Below are 17,608 nucleotides of genomic sequence, written 5' to 3' on the forward strand. Positions count from 1 at the left end.
AGCTGTTACAAGAAAAAAAATCCCCATTTTTGATTTTTTTTTCATTGCCCCGCTTCTATTGATCATAGCGTGATGTTATATAGCCTATAGCCCTCCTCGATAAGTGGGCAAGCATTAAAGGATTTTTTCAATTCAAACCAGTAGTTCCTAGAGTAACGCGTTCAAACAAACAAACTCTTCGATTTATATAAAAGTATAGAAAACAAAGAATTTAACGTGAGAAAATTAATTCTATTTAATTTCGACTTTATTTTGTCGGATATTTATTCCTCGAATTCGTAATTGAATGTCTGGCGTGTTTGGGTGTCGCTTTCACGAGAAGGAAATGGATTAGAATTTTATACGATATTTAATTATGCTGTTTAAGGTTTTTTTTTTTATAAAACTCCATTATCGTTGTTCGCGGTACATTGTACAATGTAGTAAATTTGTTTATTTCATGGAAGATATACATTAAACTACATAGAGAAACTGGTTGTGACAGGAAAGGCCGTGGGCAATAGACCCAGGCGTCGAAACCCGAAGAGATGGTGAGACCAGATCTCCGAACAGCTGGAGATCTCCATCAGTACCGTCCGTCATCAGGCGATGGATCGTATCAATGGAAAATAGATTTTAAAAGGCAGAAGGAGTCACGGTCCTCAGTAATGGGGGAAAGATTAAGAAGAATAAATACTTTAAACAATTAAAGTAACAATGTTACAAACACCTGGAATTGCGAAGTATTGTTTGGTATTCCACTGCGGTCGCCATCCTAAGACATGAGATATTATGTCCAATAGAAATAGTTACCTGTGATTCAAACCGGAACACAATGGTGACTACACACTGCTGCTTGGCGGGATAAAGATAAATATGTAGTTTCAATTAGTAACCTAATGTCACATTGACCCTATATAAAGGTGAAACAATCTATTTTAACTGAGTACACAACACAAATTCTCATTAACTTAAATGTATATAAAAAAATTATAATATGAGTCAAAAAATACCTTACAATGTTAAGTCAAAAAAATACAATAAAACCACGCATTCAATGCAGAAAAATGCATGTTTAACTAACCGTACAAATTCGCTTACCAGAGCTCACCTCTACGTACTATCCTTTCAGGTAAAACTTTTAGTAAAAATTCTACCGGAATTGGCCGAATCCACCGACCATGTACCCAATTCACGAGGTTTAAAGAATTTGTTTTTAAAACTTTTACATTTTATTCAAAACCATCACTTTGTGGATTGAAGTCAGTTGAGGTCGAGAAATCAAGGCCCTTCATTTATGCCCGGTATAAGCTTAGTGTACGATGGTATACGAATTACCTGACCGGGAAAATAAAAAACTTCGGCATTTAAATATGAAACTTATTTTATATACAGACAACGTTAACTTTTATACAAAAAAGCAAGCGTGGAGCACCCTAAGCCGGTTCTTTGTTTTTCTAGTCAGGCTGTACAACTCTATCTATACTATTAGGGATAAGCTATGTATAATCTGCTGGTGGTAGGCTATATTTTATATCTATCCGGATAGCGACCATTGTACACAAGGTGTTAAAACTCGCCATTGTAGCCCACATGAGTGTGTCTCGTTTTGGGATGAGCCTGTGTATATATGATTCAAGCAGGCCGGCATAATTGTGTCGACTGACGAGGGTTAATCATCTCTCGTCAATCGACATTCTATTGGACCCCACTCCACTTACACTTAGATGCACTTTGCCATGCTAGTAAAAAAAAAAAGTCGTTCCGTTTACGAAAATAATACCTCGAATTCAACAAAGATGTACAAAAAACCTAGATACAAAACAGCAGTTAGAATAAACAGAACGACAAATGAACTGTCATTAGTCAGTTGACAGAAATAATGTTTAGAACATCAAATAAATGACTTCATTTTTTCCAAACTCGTTCCAATAACCTGCGGATCGGAATTGATAGCTTTTATTGAGTACATCAATTGGTTTGATATTGCGAAGGACTTTCCTTGACATTAACACCGACATTTTAGATATGTATATATATGACTGCCTCGGTGGCGTAGTTGTATTGCACGTCCGGTACAATAGCGCTCTGAGGTCCTGGGTTCGAATCCCGGGTAGGGCAAAGTGATATTTGGGTTTTTCTGCTCAGTATCAGCCCGGAGTCTGGAATTTGTGCCCGATATGGCGATAGGCTCGCCCCCTATCATATCATGGGACGGAACATACTTGGCGAAAAGTGGGTGCCCTAGTTGCGCCTCTGCATACCCCTTCGGGGATGAAATGCGTGATGTTATGTATGTATTTTAGATATGTGTTTTGTTATTGCCTCACTGATCTGTGGCTCTGAATTTAATAACAATGGGAAAATTATTTTGTTTATATTTTTTATGGTTAAAGAGTTTCATGACGGTATGGAATGTCCAAATCTTCCTTTCTCCGTTTTAGCTAAGTTTATTGAAATAAAACTAGTTTTCTCATTTTATAGCGGTTCATTATATTATAATTTTCTCTTCACGTTCGAAGTCTTTGCAATTCGTATAAACGTAAATAAACAATATACGCCAGTCTAGATTACTAGAATTACTGATCAGTTCAGATTAGCTGATCAATTGTTAATATATTATAATGTTTGCTGTTCAACATTGCGTTAATAAATGAAAACACATTCTATACATACCTTTGATGACATTGTGCCAAAAATTATTCATGAATGAATATTTTCTCCAAAAACCTGGTTTTATTTTTTTAAATATTGTAGTACGACTATAGTGTGTTTCAGACTGAAAGTATGTTGCCCCTGTGACGAATAATTACTTTTACTGACATTGATTTTTTTTTTACTGACATTGATTTTGTTCGAAACTTACATTATTTTATTTTACTTCTACGTTTCAGGTAACTTATTATAAAGTTATTTCAAGAATATAATTATGTGGTTTAATTTAGTGACGCAATGTCAAAATTACGCCGTATATTAACCTAAGGCATACTCTATCTGTGTACCAAATATCATTTAAATCCATTCGACAGTTCCTGCTTTTATTTTAAACATCGAAACATCTCTATAAAATGTGTCATTTTTACAGTAAGATACTTTGGTCGGCGTCATAATGATAGCACAGTACAAAATTGATTAAATATACCAAACTTTTCCTCTGATGCTTAAGATAACAAACACATAAACACACGCATCTCCGAAAGTACGCGCAGGACTGCTACCAAAGCACCCACTTTTCGCACGCAATACATTTACGCCACCGGGGCAGTTGCTCAAAATGAGGATATTTAATATTTACACGTTGCATTGCAATATAATTCATAAACCATTTTTGTTGCAGGTTTACCATGCACCGTCTCTTCATCACCCTCATCACCATCGCTGCCGATGTATACTCCCAGGAGGGTGACAGGGAGCACCAGGGTCCACAAATATGCGGCGGCCGGCTAAAGGGACCCGTGGGAGTCATACAAACACCAAATTTTCCCAACGCGTTCCCCGTGCCTATAAAATGTCGATGGATTATCGAGCACGACATCGCGAACGGCACTATATCGATATATTTCACGCAACAGTACACCACTAGTGGGTTGACGTTTACCGAGTATACTTATTACGATGAATCGTATAAGTTGGAGGAGAGACGGGCGCTGACCGTCACGGAAGAGAATATTACCAGAATCAAATGGCTTCAGGTATGCATTTTTACGCTTAGAGGCAATTATATGTACTTAAGTGAAACCATAAACTTTATATTATATAAGTAGAACGATTTATAGTTTTGATTTTAATTAGAAAATCCATAATAATTAGACTATTGTATAAAAGATAGTCTACTTGTTATAAAACTATTTTTCCGAATCCTATCGCGTTTTTATATCATTATTTTCTTCTGACGTTTTGAAAACTTTGCAGCCTCCATGGTCACAGGAGGGACTGGAAACTGTGAAGGCTACAAATACTTCAAAACGTTGGAAGAAAATTATTATACAGAACCGCGATAAAATTCGGAAAAATAATTGTATTTCAATGTCAATCTAAATATCATTAGTTAGTCTAATGAGCGTCCTGGAGATACAAAACCTAGACCAACCGACGCAGAAAATCTAGCTAATCCAAATATTCATATAACTATTTTTCGGTATATTTGTCGCTTAGACATCATTGCCTTTCAAGAGAAGATTTAAAAGTAAATGAATCTATGGAAAAAAATGTTCTGAAGACTTTGATACATCTTTAGTTGTTTTTCAAAAGGTTAGGTTATACTAAAAATAATAATATTGTAGAAATATGACGCGATACAACTTCTTTCTTTTCGGCTGGTTAGGTTGTATTTTAAGACTGACGAAACTGAGTATCTCTATCTTACATTAATAATATTTGTATATGGCATCAATAAACATTTTTAATTTGCAACTTTTCTTACTTACTTGCATTAATAACAAAAGACATTTAATTAGTAATTTGTCTTACTTACTTAACATTAGGAACAAAAGACAACAACGTCTAATTAAAACACTGATTACATTGTTAATTAATTGTAATCAGTTAATCAGGGTGAGGGAGGTTATTAACAATGGAAACCATTAATAATTACGTGGAAAGAACATGAGAGGCCACCTTAACAAGTACCTACTCATGACTTATTTAAGGTCTGGGAGCCTTATTCCGTCTATAAAATAAAAAATAAAATAAAATGCTTTATTCATCACGTAGGCGAACATAGTTGCACTTATGATAAGTCAAGGTACATGAGAACATTTAATTATATTAAATGTGAACTGTATTCGTGTGGGTAAAAATAATACTCGAGCGTCTAGGATTAAAGCCGTTTATTCGCAAACTACACAGAGCACTATGTTATAGTTAGTGGGGCGGTACAATGAGAATCTAATCGTGTGACAATAATCATTAAATTATCCATCTACTTTACAAGGTGCTATCCGTCTTTTTGCAATTACGGGCGTTCTATTCGAAGGTCAGCATCGATAGCCAATAGCCATATTGGTAAGAGTCAAAGGTCCCCATATTTGCCATCATTGTCATGGCAATTACTATTTTTTAATACTTGACCTTATAGAGAACATTGCCTTTTATGATACACCCATATTAAATTTCATATCTACGGAATATTATTGTACAGTCTCAACTGCACATTTTTGCTGACGAGGCGTATAATACAACGCAGGTGAAAATATATTTTAACCAATAATTACACTAACTGTAGCTACAACCGCGGATTGGACACATAACTATAGAAGAGGAATTACCAATTTTAACTTTATAACGTAACAATATAAATAAACGGTCCGTCTTCCGTAATTATTCTCTACGCACATCTAATGTCATTGAAATGTACAAACTATAATTATAAACATAAAACAAACTTACACAACAAAATCGTCACAAAATAAGTAAACAATAACTAAAGCTAATCATAACAAAAGAACGCTTTTATACCCCTAACAGTTTCGCAAAAGCTAATACAGGTAAAGACAAACAGCCATAGATTTTTATTATGACAAGAAAAAATGGCGGCGAGCCACGGAGTTTGGAGCAAAAAGAGGTTAATAATATGGCACATTAAAGTAATTATTCAGTGTAACGAGCGAGTCAACGACTACCGGCTACAATGAGGAAATATGTTTCGCTTTTTGTACATTTACAAAATGGAGTCAATTTCGTTTCGCGATGTTGCGGAGTTTGACGATGGCGGGTGAGGGTTTGAGGTGAGGTGTTATTCCTTTTAATCAATGGATTTTTGAACCTACTTCCTTCTTTACATAAATAATGTGATTATATAATATATTATGAAAGGTATCGGAAAAAAAATATTTTCTTTGATTTTGACATCATTAAAGCTGGCTTGCACAACGACTTTCTAAACATGTTTAGCGCTAAATATATTCAAAACTTCGTGCTGTCACAGTCATTTGTTATGAGTTGAAGAAGACACCACTATAATTAAAATTTAGCGTTAATCACATTTAGTGAGAGGTTGTACAAGTCAGCCTTAGTATATGAACATTTGTTTAATTATTTCAGTTACATCATATTCTCAAGACCCTGTACCTACAAAGTCTTAATATTGAAATGAAAACTAAAAACTAATTCATTTTTTTAAATCACAAACATTGATATTAATTTTTCTAGACAGCATTTATTCTTTATTACATACACAACAAACAGGAAAGCAAGCCCATTACAGATATAATTGAGAAATGCAAGGAGCAGTGGTTATTTCCTGCAAGGGGATGTTCCTCGTAGAAAGCGGACGAAGAGAAATATAAGGAACGGTTCACTTAGGGCTATGCGGTGCTAACAATTATTACCTACTATGGAATCAATTCTATGAATTTAATAATACTATGGAATTACAGGATATGTCACAGGATTATAGTAAATACGATAGAAATAATTCAGAAATAAATTGTTAGATTTGTTTACATTGGGACTAGTGATAGTAACCTAAATAAATTCTAAATTCTAAATCGTCTTAAAACTTTTGTGACCGTATCAACAATCGGTTTATCTTCACTAAAATAACCTTCAAAAAGTTTATTTTCGATACAAAAAAGTATATTTCGGTTGAAGGTAATGTGTAAAAGGGTTTTAAGGTTTGAGTTTGTAAAACTACTTTTGTGGCAGACATTTCACTCGTTTTTCTTAAGATAAGTCTTATTCTACACAATTCGTTAGCCCAATTTTTTTGTTACTAAAACTACTTTCTATAAAGTTATTTACTGACAAGATAACCGAAAGCTTTCAACAAACACCCATTGAAGTCGTCTTAATCAGATAAAATTTGTAAATAAAAAGAACTTTCCTAGCAAAATATACAATAATTATACTCAGACAGAAATAGCTTTTATAAAAATCAGCCTTACTTTAAGCAAATCCTTTTGCGGGAAAATCGACCTCTCTTGCCAACCAATTTTTTTTTTCTTCACAGCAAAGTAGCCCCTGTACACCTGATGGTAAGTAAAGTGGGGTTCAATAGAACGTCGACTGACGAGAGATGATTACACCTCGGCAGTCGACACAATTATGCCGGCCTGTTGGAACCGGATTGTTACAGATATACATATTATTTCTTAAATCTACATTATAATCTAACTTGTTTATTTATTTATTTTATTTGTACAACCGACAAAACATACGCCATACATATTTATTTGTTAAATGTAACAATTAGTAATTGCTGCAATGCTGTTTTACTTACAAGGTGTCACCGCATGACCATAATATTACATAACAATGAACAATTGGCTGCACCATAAGTGCAGTATATTCTAAATATAAGACTGAATATAAAATTAGATTTAGGTTTCAACAAGCGAGTTCAATATTTTCTTTTTTAAGATAGGAAGCAAGTCATTAAATATGTCGATACAGTCAGATTTTTCTATAATTCTGTAATCTAATCTATTATAATATAATCTGGTAAGGCGAGGAACAGAAGAGTGAGTACTTTAGTTAATTTTGCTGAATCTACAATAAAAATAAGACTAAGTTAATAATATTCAAATTATTTACACCACAGTAGCAGTTTATTTATTAACAAAGCTATAATTATAACATTCAGTGTGCACAAACCTACATCACAGCAATAACGACACTGTGAGCGTCGCAGCTAATATTTTTATGTCCTACTGCGGTTATACCGCCCTTTCTTGTTAGAAAATAATAAAATTATAATTATCATTTTGCATTTCATAATGAGATGTTGTACACAAGCTTTTTTTATTGCCTTCTATTCACATTTATTCTTGTTCTTACTTCACGTATCGCAGAGAGAATTACATAATCAGCTATTAGTGAAAATGTCATCTAAACTGCTCACCCGTTTTGGATATGAGTTGATTTATTCCATACCTAAAAATATTGGAGCAGCGCTAGCCTAGTTGCAAGTGGAACGTACTGCCGTAACGAATTTCCACAGGTTCAAATTCACAGACACGCATCTCCAACTGTTCTAAAGTTATTTGTGTATTCTTTGTGAATTATTGCTTGCTTTAACGGCGAACGAAAACACCATGAGGAATCCTGTATACCTGAGTAGTTCTCTATAAAAAAATTGAGACAAAGAAATATTCTGATCTAATCCCTCTCCGTAGTAAGAGCCCCGTGTCCAGCAGTGAGACTGTATTGTTAGAAACTGAAGCGATTTTTATTAAAATCAAGAGAAATATCACTGAGTACAGATATACTTTCACAAATATTGCACAAACCGAACAACCAGTACGACTGGTAATGAACAACTGTTCGCTGTTGACTGACGACTGCCCAGGTCTGTCAAACGCTCTGTGTTTTTATAGCAAAAGGTATCACAAATACCCTCACAAAAATATTTATATCCTAATAGTATTATAATACAATTACGATGAAATTATATTTATAAAAAGACATTGAACATATTATAGTATAAAAAAAAAATGATTAATGTAATATATATGGAGATGTGTGAATTGTAACTTACAAAATATATCATTTAATATCTGGCGTCGAAATTCAGTCGACTATTAATTTAAACTTCGACAATTTATTTCGCCATACTCTCGCGTAGAATAAATTAATAAATAACTTCCTGACAAGTTACGATACGGTAAATAATGCCTTACTATGCTAAGATATTAAGTTATTTTACAGGTGAAATTTTGTGTTAGTAATAGTTTCGGAAATTACTATGATATTGAGTAATACATCTTAAATATAAAAATGCGAAATGAAAAAAAGGGGTATAAAAAATGAAGTTTCGTGTGCATGAACCAGGAATATTAGACCAAGACGATTATTTAAGTCAGATCGTCTACTCAAATGAATTTGTTATAATCATCGATTTTGAATCTTTATTTTTAAATTGTAAAAAACAAAGTTAATTTCCAAAACCTTCTTATTAAATCTCTTTCATTGTGATCAAATTAAGTTTATTTTATCAATACTAGATTCTCATTCGTCCAGTTTTACGACGACTAATATTTTCAAAGTAATTTACTACTCCGATTACTTTCAAATACTTTTCTAAAATAGATCATCCATAATTAATCTAAAACCTCTCTATTTCTGCATTCAAACACATCGACAAATCAAGCAAAAGAACAACTTAGTATGAAACAGAGATCCGGGTTTCATGCAAGACCATTGAAAAACACTGGCGCGTAAAACGTTTGAGCCCAAATCAAATATTTGCTGTGGGTAGAAACTGCAGCGCAGCAGTACACGTTAAATGTATTAGTTTATTGCCATCAATTTCGATGGATTGGATTTTGAACGTCAATCAAATTGGATGTCAATTTTGCTATTCACTTTCGCAGCGTTTCATCTCATTGAAATATTTGTGCTGTAATTTGTTCAAATTGTTTTTATACAAATTTATTACGATCCGAAGCTCGCTTGTCCCATATGAAATCTACCCATCCACACTATCGTACATTTGTTCATGTATTTTTCAAGCTTAACTAACAATTTTAATTAGCCACCGACTCCAGAATTGGTAATCAGTATATAGGTAAAAAGCGGCGATAGCCTAGTTGGGTGTGGAACGGACCGCGGAGACGAATGTCCGCAGGTTCAAATGCCAACGGTACACACCTCTGACTTTTCTAAAAAATTATGTGTGTATTCTTTGTGAATTATCGCTTGCTTTAACGGTGAAGGAAAACATCGTGAGGAAACCTACATACTTGAGAAGTTTTCTATAGGAATTTTGAGGGTGTGTGAAGTCTACCGATCCGCACTAGGCCAGCGTAGTGGACTAAGGCCTAATCCCTCTCAGTAGTAGAGGAGGCCCGTGCCCAGCAGTAGGACAGTATATAATACAGGGCTGATGATGATAATATAGGTAATGATAATTTATTTTTTTAAAGGAGGTATAATTTTTTGTTAAATGTATTAATTTGCGCTTTTTTGTATACTTAAAATTAATATACGTTGAGGACATCATAGTTGACGATATTATTTTAAGAATTTTCTGATGTATCGCCCAAGTCAAGGGTCCAACAACAATGAAATATATGGGACCACACGGAAACCACCACCTTTTAAATAAACGGTTCACCCAGTCAAAGTTCTAAGATAACGGACATAAAAAATACAGTCGAATTGAGAACCTACTCCTTTTTTTGAAGTCGGTTAAAATATAGAATATCATCATAGCCTAGAACTTCGAAATATGGTAAAATAATCGCATTGCGCAATGGGCTTGTCAGCCTGAGATGTTTTAATATTACAATGGCTAGAATGTGTTTTATAACGCAACAGTAGAGCGACCAGACTTATAAAACAAATAAAACCTTATAAAACCAGTTTTATAAAACATTCTCGCTTTTAATTTAAGAATTCCTAACAATTCAATGAAGTCATTGCACATATTTTTCGTGGTATCTAATATAAGAAATTTCGGGTCAGTTATCACGCGATGGAGGAAGAATTTCATAAGCATTACGAAATCTCAATAAAAATGCTGGTTATTAAATATATTTCATCGTTGCTGCCTACCATACGTATCAAAAAGGGTCCACAACAATCGTAGTAAAGCTACAGTTTAAGATTAATCTCTAAAGAATAGTGAACCACATAAAGGTGTTGCATTCCGGGATCACCCTGTGTATGGTTCCAACAGGCCGGCATAATTGTGTCAACTAAACAGTGCTAATCATCTCTCAGTAGTCAACATCTATTGAACTCCCAACTTAGCAGATTGGACTAGGTGCAGTGGTATCACTTAGCTGCGCCGGCATAAAACAAAGAGAATATTATTGGGTCTTACTTTCCGCTCTCCAAGCCCATGTAAATAATGTAGTAGTCCTTCCTAAAGAAGTATCCTATGACAACTTTTCCAAATTAAACTAGCCCATATTAATCCAGGACTTGGCCTTGCTGGGTGCATATCCTGTGTACCACAAAAGCAGCTATAGAAACATTAATTAGAAGAGATAGTTCTGTTCATTGTTCATATAATATTTTTAAATTATGTATTAATTCAAGAAACTAGGTGTTGCTCGCGGCTTCGCCCACGTTACAACCTGTTCCTGCTACAGTAATCCCTAAAAGACGATAGCGCTATAAATTAAAAAAAAAAACTAATTAAGGAAGTCCATTAGTTCCCATTGAAACGAATTACCAAATAAATAGTAGCCTATATGGTAATCCGGGATATGGTCTACCTGTGCGTCAAATTTAATCCAAATCCGTTCAGTGGTTTCTGCGTTTAATTGTAACAAACATCCAAACACTGTTACAAACTATCGCATTTATAATATTAACAAGAATAAGGTAAGATAAGATATGATGTTAGTAAGATTCCAACCCAACTTTTAAAAGACATTGAGTTATTGGACTACTGGATATTTTGTCCTGTAAATTGGAATACAGGCCACGGTATTTGGAAGACGTGACATGAATCGCAATTGCTTTTAGTAACTGCTCCATATAATTCATACGTAGATATATTATGGACGGGGGTTAATGCGAAATTCTTCTTAAGATAAAATATATGACCGTATTGGCTTCTATATTTTCCAATATTTGGCTTTTTTATAAGCATTCAGAGAATTGACTCATATGCCCCTGATGGTAAATGTAACCGGGTTCAGTTAAAGTATCAACTAATGAAGGAGTAAATAAAGTTGGGTCTGCTTAGCGTAACGACTAACGAGAAATGATTACCTCTCGCCAGTTAACAAAATTATGCCGGCCCGGTTGAAACTAGTTTTTGCTCACAACTCCGCCCGCGTGAAGAAGTTTCTCTGCGATAAAAGTCCCGCTTTACTTTTTCCCGGGATATAAAGTAGCCTATAGCACTCAGGAGTAATATAAATTACTATTAATGAAAAAAAATCAAAATCACATTAATAATTCCTGCGATTACCGCGTTCAAACAAACAAACTCTTCAGCTTTATATTAGTATTATTAGAAACAGAAGTAGTTGATAAAAAAAAAGAACCATCACTGGTTACAGAAATACTTTCGCCAATAATACACCAACCAACCGATCGCTACGACTGTCCATGACCAACTGCCTCAGTCTGTCTTTTTTTTTTAATGACTACTGCTCATAGCCTGACGCGAGTCGGCTTATTCAGCTGCACCGGTCTTCCGAGTGAACGCTTTAGCCGCTCCAGCCCGTTACATTTAAACGACCAAGCTGAGGGCACACCCGAGTTGGGTACGGACCTCGGCTCAGGGCGGTTGTTGGGAGAGGACAAAGACATCATCGATTAGGTCAGTCTGTTAAACGCTCACCCCCTTATTCATAAACGTTTTTTATCTTAGGACGGAGTAAAGCTGTGATAACAAGCCTGTTTCTCAATGCCCAACGGCACTGAGAAATAGACATAGGGCCGTTGTGATTGGTTATTATTGTTGTATTTCAATATTAGCCAATCACAACGGCCCTACGTCTACGCACTGCGAAGACTGCCATGCAGTCAGCACTGAGAAACAGACTTGTTATCACAGCCTTACTCGGTCGTTAGACAAAAAACGTCTATGAATAAGGGGGTCAGTGTTTTTATAGCAAGAAAGTGTCACAAATACTCTTACTTTTTTTATTCTAACAGTATAAATTATCTATCTGGCGAATATGGGGCAATACTTCAACCTACTGAAAAATAAAAATCGTAATGTTACGTACTCATTTGTCAACCTAAAACTACAAAAAACAGAGCTCTTGTAAAACAATATTACCCGTCGCAACTTATAGTAAACACGACACTATACCAGATCAAGCAACAAAGTCAACTAATTAAAAGTATTCAAACACACTCCGGTATCAAACTTCTAAGCGTTCTCAAGTAGTCTTATATTAAAAACTTAAGGCACGTTGTTTAGTATTTTGTTCTCGGTTTAGCTGTGTAATGAGCCTCGAACCCAGACTCTTGGCTATCAAAAGCCAGCAGTCTTAAATTACGGGCTTTATAGTACCTATTTCATTTAAGCGATTATTGGCAGCCTTTCGTCAGCTTTTATTTATTTATTTATATTTTTCGAGGTTAACAAAACGATTTTTACATTTGAACTATATCCTATGGTCTTCATACTATGCAAGCCTGTTTTGTGAAGACCCAAATCTTAGCCTACTTGCCTACAGTACACCTTCTTTTTTTGTCGTGGGTCTTATTACAAAATTAGTTTTATTAAAAATTATATATTATATAAATTGGTAGTCACTCGCCTGTCCCTCGCCTATCCAGATTATATAACCGAATTGTAGAAAAATCTGATTGTATTGACATATTTAATGACTCGCTTTCTATATTCAAAAAGAAAATAATTTACTCGCTTGTTGTAACCTAAATTTAGTTTTATATTCAGTCTTATATTTAGAATATACTGCATTTATGGTGCAGCCAATTGTTTCTTGTTATGGATTTAATATGTTCATGCTGTGACAGCCTGTAATTAAAACAGCACTGCAGCAATTACTTATGGAATTGTTAAAAAACAAACTATGTAAGGTGTATGTTTTGTTGGCTGTTCAAATAAATAAATAAATATGTAAAATATATATAATATTAATAACATAGTTCATCTACTATTTTGATTTTATCAATAATTTTCTGACAGCGTAGTTCTGTCAGCGTAGTTGTGTAGTTGTTAATTTCTGTTACCAGAAATTAACAACTACGCTTAATCAATTTTGGCAATTTTTTATTAATGTAATATAATAAATATTTTATTATGTATAAGCTCAAAAAATTTCATTTTTAATTTGAATTGAAGAAATTTTGTATTTCACAAATTAATAATTAAAAACGCTCTAGTGATTACAAGTTCTCTTATTTTTCTCGTGATAAGATTGTCGTAAAGTTGACATTAACGAGTTGGCGTAATGTTGATTGCTGGTATCGATATTATAAGTTTAATGTGACATTAATCATATCTAGATCGCGTATTGCATTGAAACCAGATTGAATGTGTAATGGTCACTCTATGAATTCCGCTATATTGCATTTATTTTGACACAAATCTATTTTCAAAAAATATTCCTTAGTTTCAATAAAAATTATAAATGATAATAATAAACTATATCTCAGATATAACATCCATAAATGTTAGAATATTTTTATTATAATTATGTAGAGAATAGGATAAGAAGAAATTCAGTTACAAATCTCAAGTATCTACAGTTGTTAGTTTACCAAAATCTACATTTATATCATGTGCCGTTATATTTTATTGTTCTTGTACAAATATAACCATATATACTGGTCGGATATATGCTACGGTCACATAACACCCATAACAAAGCTGTATTCATGTTAAATGACCCATGTTCTCAGCACTAGATATGGCTGTGATCCTGTAAATATCCCTGGAACGTAAACATATTTGTTTCAACATTGTAAAGTGCAGCATTTATGAAGACCAGTATCGTTTAGTTTTACTGGCTTGAAAACCAGCGCAATGAAGCTAGATAAGTGTTTATGCAAGAGTCCGATTGGATAGGTGAAATTTATTTCTGTATTCAAGCATCAGTGTATAATATGTTTAATATTAGCCTTGTATTACATATGTTCTACTACTTGCTGGCCACGGGCCTTCTCTACTACTAAGAGGGATTAGGCCTTAGTCCACCACGCTGGCCTAATGCGGATTGGTAGACTTCACACACCCTCAAAATTCTTGTAGGGAATTTCTCAGGTATGCAGATTTACTCATGATTTTTCCCTTCACCGTTAAAGCCAACGATAATTCACAAATAATACATCCATAATTTAAGAAAAGTCGGAGGTGTGTGTCCTCGGGTTTCGACCTTGCGGACTTTCTTCCCGGCCCACCGTTCCACACCCAACTTGGCTCTCTCCGCTTATCATCAGTGCGCAAGGACTTTATTCCTACGCATTATGATTTTAACATTTATATCTCAAGATGACGAGCGAACTTTTCTTATTCAAATTTCCAGGTGGTATTGCTATTGCTTACGACATTAACCATTAGACGAATCACTTGCTAAACTAGTCTTCTAATTAATCAGAGATTAGAGATATTTTGTATTTTGATTCATTACAAATCCTTTACAAAAACCTTTGTTTCCTGTTTTTACAATAACGATACTACTTTCATTAGTGCTTTAATTCTTAAATTTTGTGTAATCTGTTAATCCTAAAATAATTGGTGCTCAAATATTAAAATACACCCTTATATTTTTTTAAAGGCTTCTTTATACCATGAAGGGATCGACTTCTACGTCTGCCTCCTAAACCAAGTGGCGTGAAATTTTTGTTTTATTTTTTGCGCTCCGTCAGCTTAGGAAACTACCGGACAACATGCTACTCCGATACAAATAGAATTCCAATTCCTATTTTGATTTATACGTGTACAACAAAGTGACCCTACTGTACCTGATGGTAAGTGGTTTGGGTTCCAATAGAATGTCGACTGACGAGAGATGAATACCCCTCGGCAGTCGACACAATTTACCCGACCTGTTAGAACTGGATATACACAGGCTGATCCCGGAACAAGACACTTACGTGCGCCAATATGGCGGGTTTTAACACCTCGTGTACCGTAGTCGCTATCCGGGCTGATATAAAATATATCCTACCAGCAAAATATCCTTAACGTCTGTAATGTAGTAGCAGAATAATGTGATCACTTACGACACATTTCCTACTAACATTGTCAGCAATTTAAATTCCTTGCAAACGACAGTAATATGCAATCTTTCACATGTCTTCTTTCCTTCCAACTAGATTCGTTTGCTCACAACTCAGTCCAGTGCTCGCAACTCATCTGCCATGCAGTTATTGCACGACACACCATATTTCACTTTACAAGCAGCGAGGAGTACGGTGATAGCCTTTATGTCATTTTTAGTATTGCTTATGATGAAGTTGGAACTTTATTTTTCTTTATGCGGACATTTCGCTAATTGTTGCTATAAAAAGGACGTTAAATATGAGGTATTACAGTTTTTTATGTTGTTGTCACGGTCGGTGAATTGATAATTAAGCGAAGTATCTTGCGTGCGATTTGTCTTAATACATAGCAGAGATTTCTTATTTTTTACCACTAAATTGCAGTATGTATTATAGTTAGGTTTTAGTCCAATTTTTTTTCAATATAATTACAAATCAGTTACCACGTGTATGTAATATGTAAGAGCATTACTTGAGAACGACTTGAGCGGCTTGACTGACTTCTTTTTTGTTATATTTCTAGTTATAACTAAAAAGTTTGTAGCAAAGAGTAATTTTGAAAAAAGTTGGCGGAAAGTAAATGCACTCCGCCTCTGACTATCCCTTTGGGGCTAAAGGTGTGAGCGTGTGTAGTTATCATAACTATCAATAAACTATTAGCCTTCTTTTATACGAACGTCAATACAGCAATGATTATCATTACCTAGACAAAGAAATATATTTAGGTAGTTCAAAAGACTCAATTTATGTAGTTGGTTGGGAATAATTTAAATGTAGCACGTTTTCGAGTTACAAAAGATTTTGCATACTCAATAGTTACAATGCTCGGTTGAGTAAAACGTGTCCGGAATACTAAAACGAGGGTTTGATCAAGTGTAATAGTTTCCTAAAGTTTACATCCTAAAGCTTGTATTTAATGTGTTATTAGACAATGGTGGAGAACAAACTATACAGGTTGTAACACTATAGAGTGTTGAATCTAGATTAAACCTGCTTCAGTAAGATGATATTTTCGAAACAATATTACATAAAAACTATTTCGTTACGTACATTTGAAAAATGCTTTATATATAACAATGATTCTTACAAGAAATTAGGTTATAGTATGCTCGTTTTACAAGTAAATGACTAAAGAAATAAGCCGCTCGACTCGTATGAGTGACGATTTCCTAGTCAATAAAACACAACATGGTATTTCAAGAGGACCATGGAGGTGGAATCAGAACTAAAAACTGCGTGGGATAGGACCATACTCCTTCCACTGAGATAAGATGGTAAACCTCATAATGCGCAGTTATACACAATGTCATACGAACCGAAAATGCTTGAGAAAAGCTGGCTTAATACAAATAGATATTGAGGTGGTACCCGAAGTATATCAGAATGCCATGAAATAAAACTAGTTTTCGGATTTGAGTCGGACGAGTTTCTATCATCCGAGACCGTGAAGACTGCAAAGTCTTCGAAACATTGTGAGAAAATTAAAATATGAAAAACCGCAATAAATAAAACTAGTTTTAATTATCTGTCTAATATTAAACATAAGAAATGATAACACCTGCTTATACCATAAAGACAAACGGAGCCTAACAACAGCTTTTCGGAACGTCTATTTCTAATTGTTACGGCACCAAAGTAACAGTAAAATAGATGATTGTTTCACCAACATATGTAATGCGAGCCTGTTGGAGGCAAATGCGGGTGAAACTTTGTTGCGGCCGGCGGCAACTGAACGAAACAAGAAAAGTTTCAATTGACGTTATTAGCAGCAGTGTTCGTGGCGAGCCGACCCGCGCTGGCTTAACGAATATCTGGCAAGCCGCGTTTAGCGGTCGAATTCAATTGTTTCAAGTTCACCTTTGTTTCTATGTGTTTGTGTTGGCTTATTGAAATTTTGTTAACGTGTTAGGTTAATGGTTGATTGTGTGTTATGTTTTTGGTTGATAATTTTTATTTTCCCAGTCTTGTATTAGCATTTTGGCGGGCA

At 34.5% G+C, this 17,608-nt stretch overlaps 1 protein-coding gene across 1 annotated transcript in view; it reads left to right on the forward strand.

The window, feature by feature from the left end:
• The first annotated feature begins 3,320 nt into the window (after positions 1 to 3,320).
• LOC115445479 overlaps positions 3,321 to 17,608 on the forward strand; it is a 146,763-nt gene continuing 132,475 nt past the window's right edge. Inside the window, exon 1 of the mRNA XM_037438317.1 lies at positions 3,321 to 3,671. Within this exon, the coding sequence (XP_037294214.1) occupies positions 3,324 to 3,671 (348 nt within the window). The 5' untranslated portion in view covers positions 3,321 to 3,323. The remainder of the gene's footprint in view (positions 3,672 to 17,608) is intronic.

The sequence above is a fragment of the Manduca sexta genome, chromosome 13 (genome assembly GCF_014839805.1).
Source record: "Manduca sexta isolate Smith_Timp_Sample1 chromosome 13, JHU_Msex_v1.0, whole genome shotgun sequence".
Taxonomy (NCBI): domain Eukaryota; kingdom Metazoa; phylum Arthropoda; class Insecta; order Lepidoptera; family Sphingidae; genus Manduca; species Manduca sexta.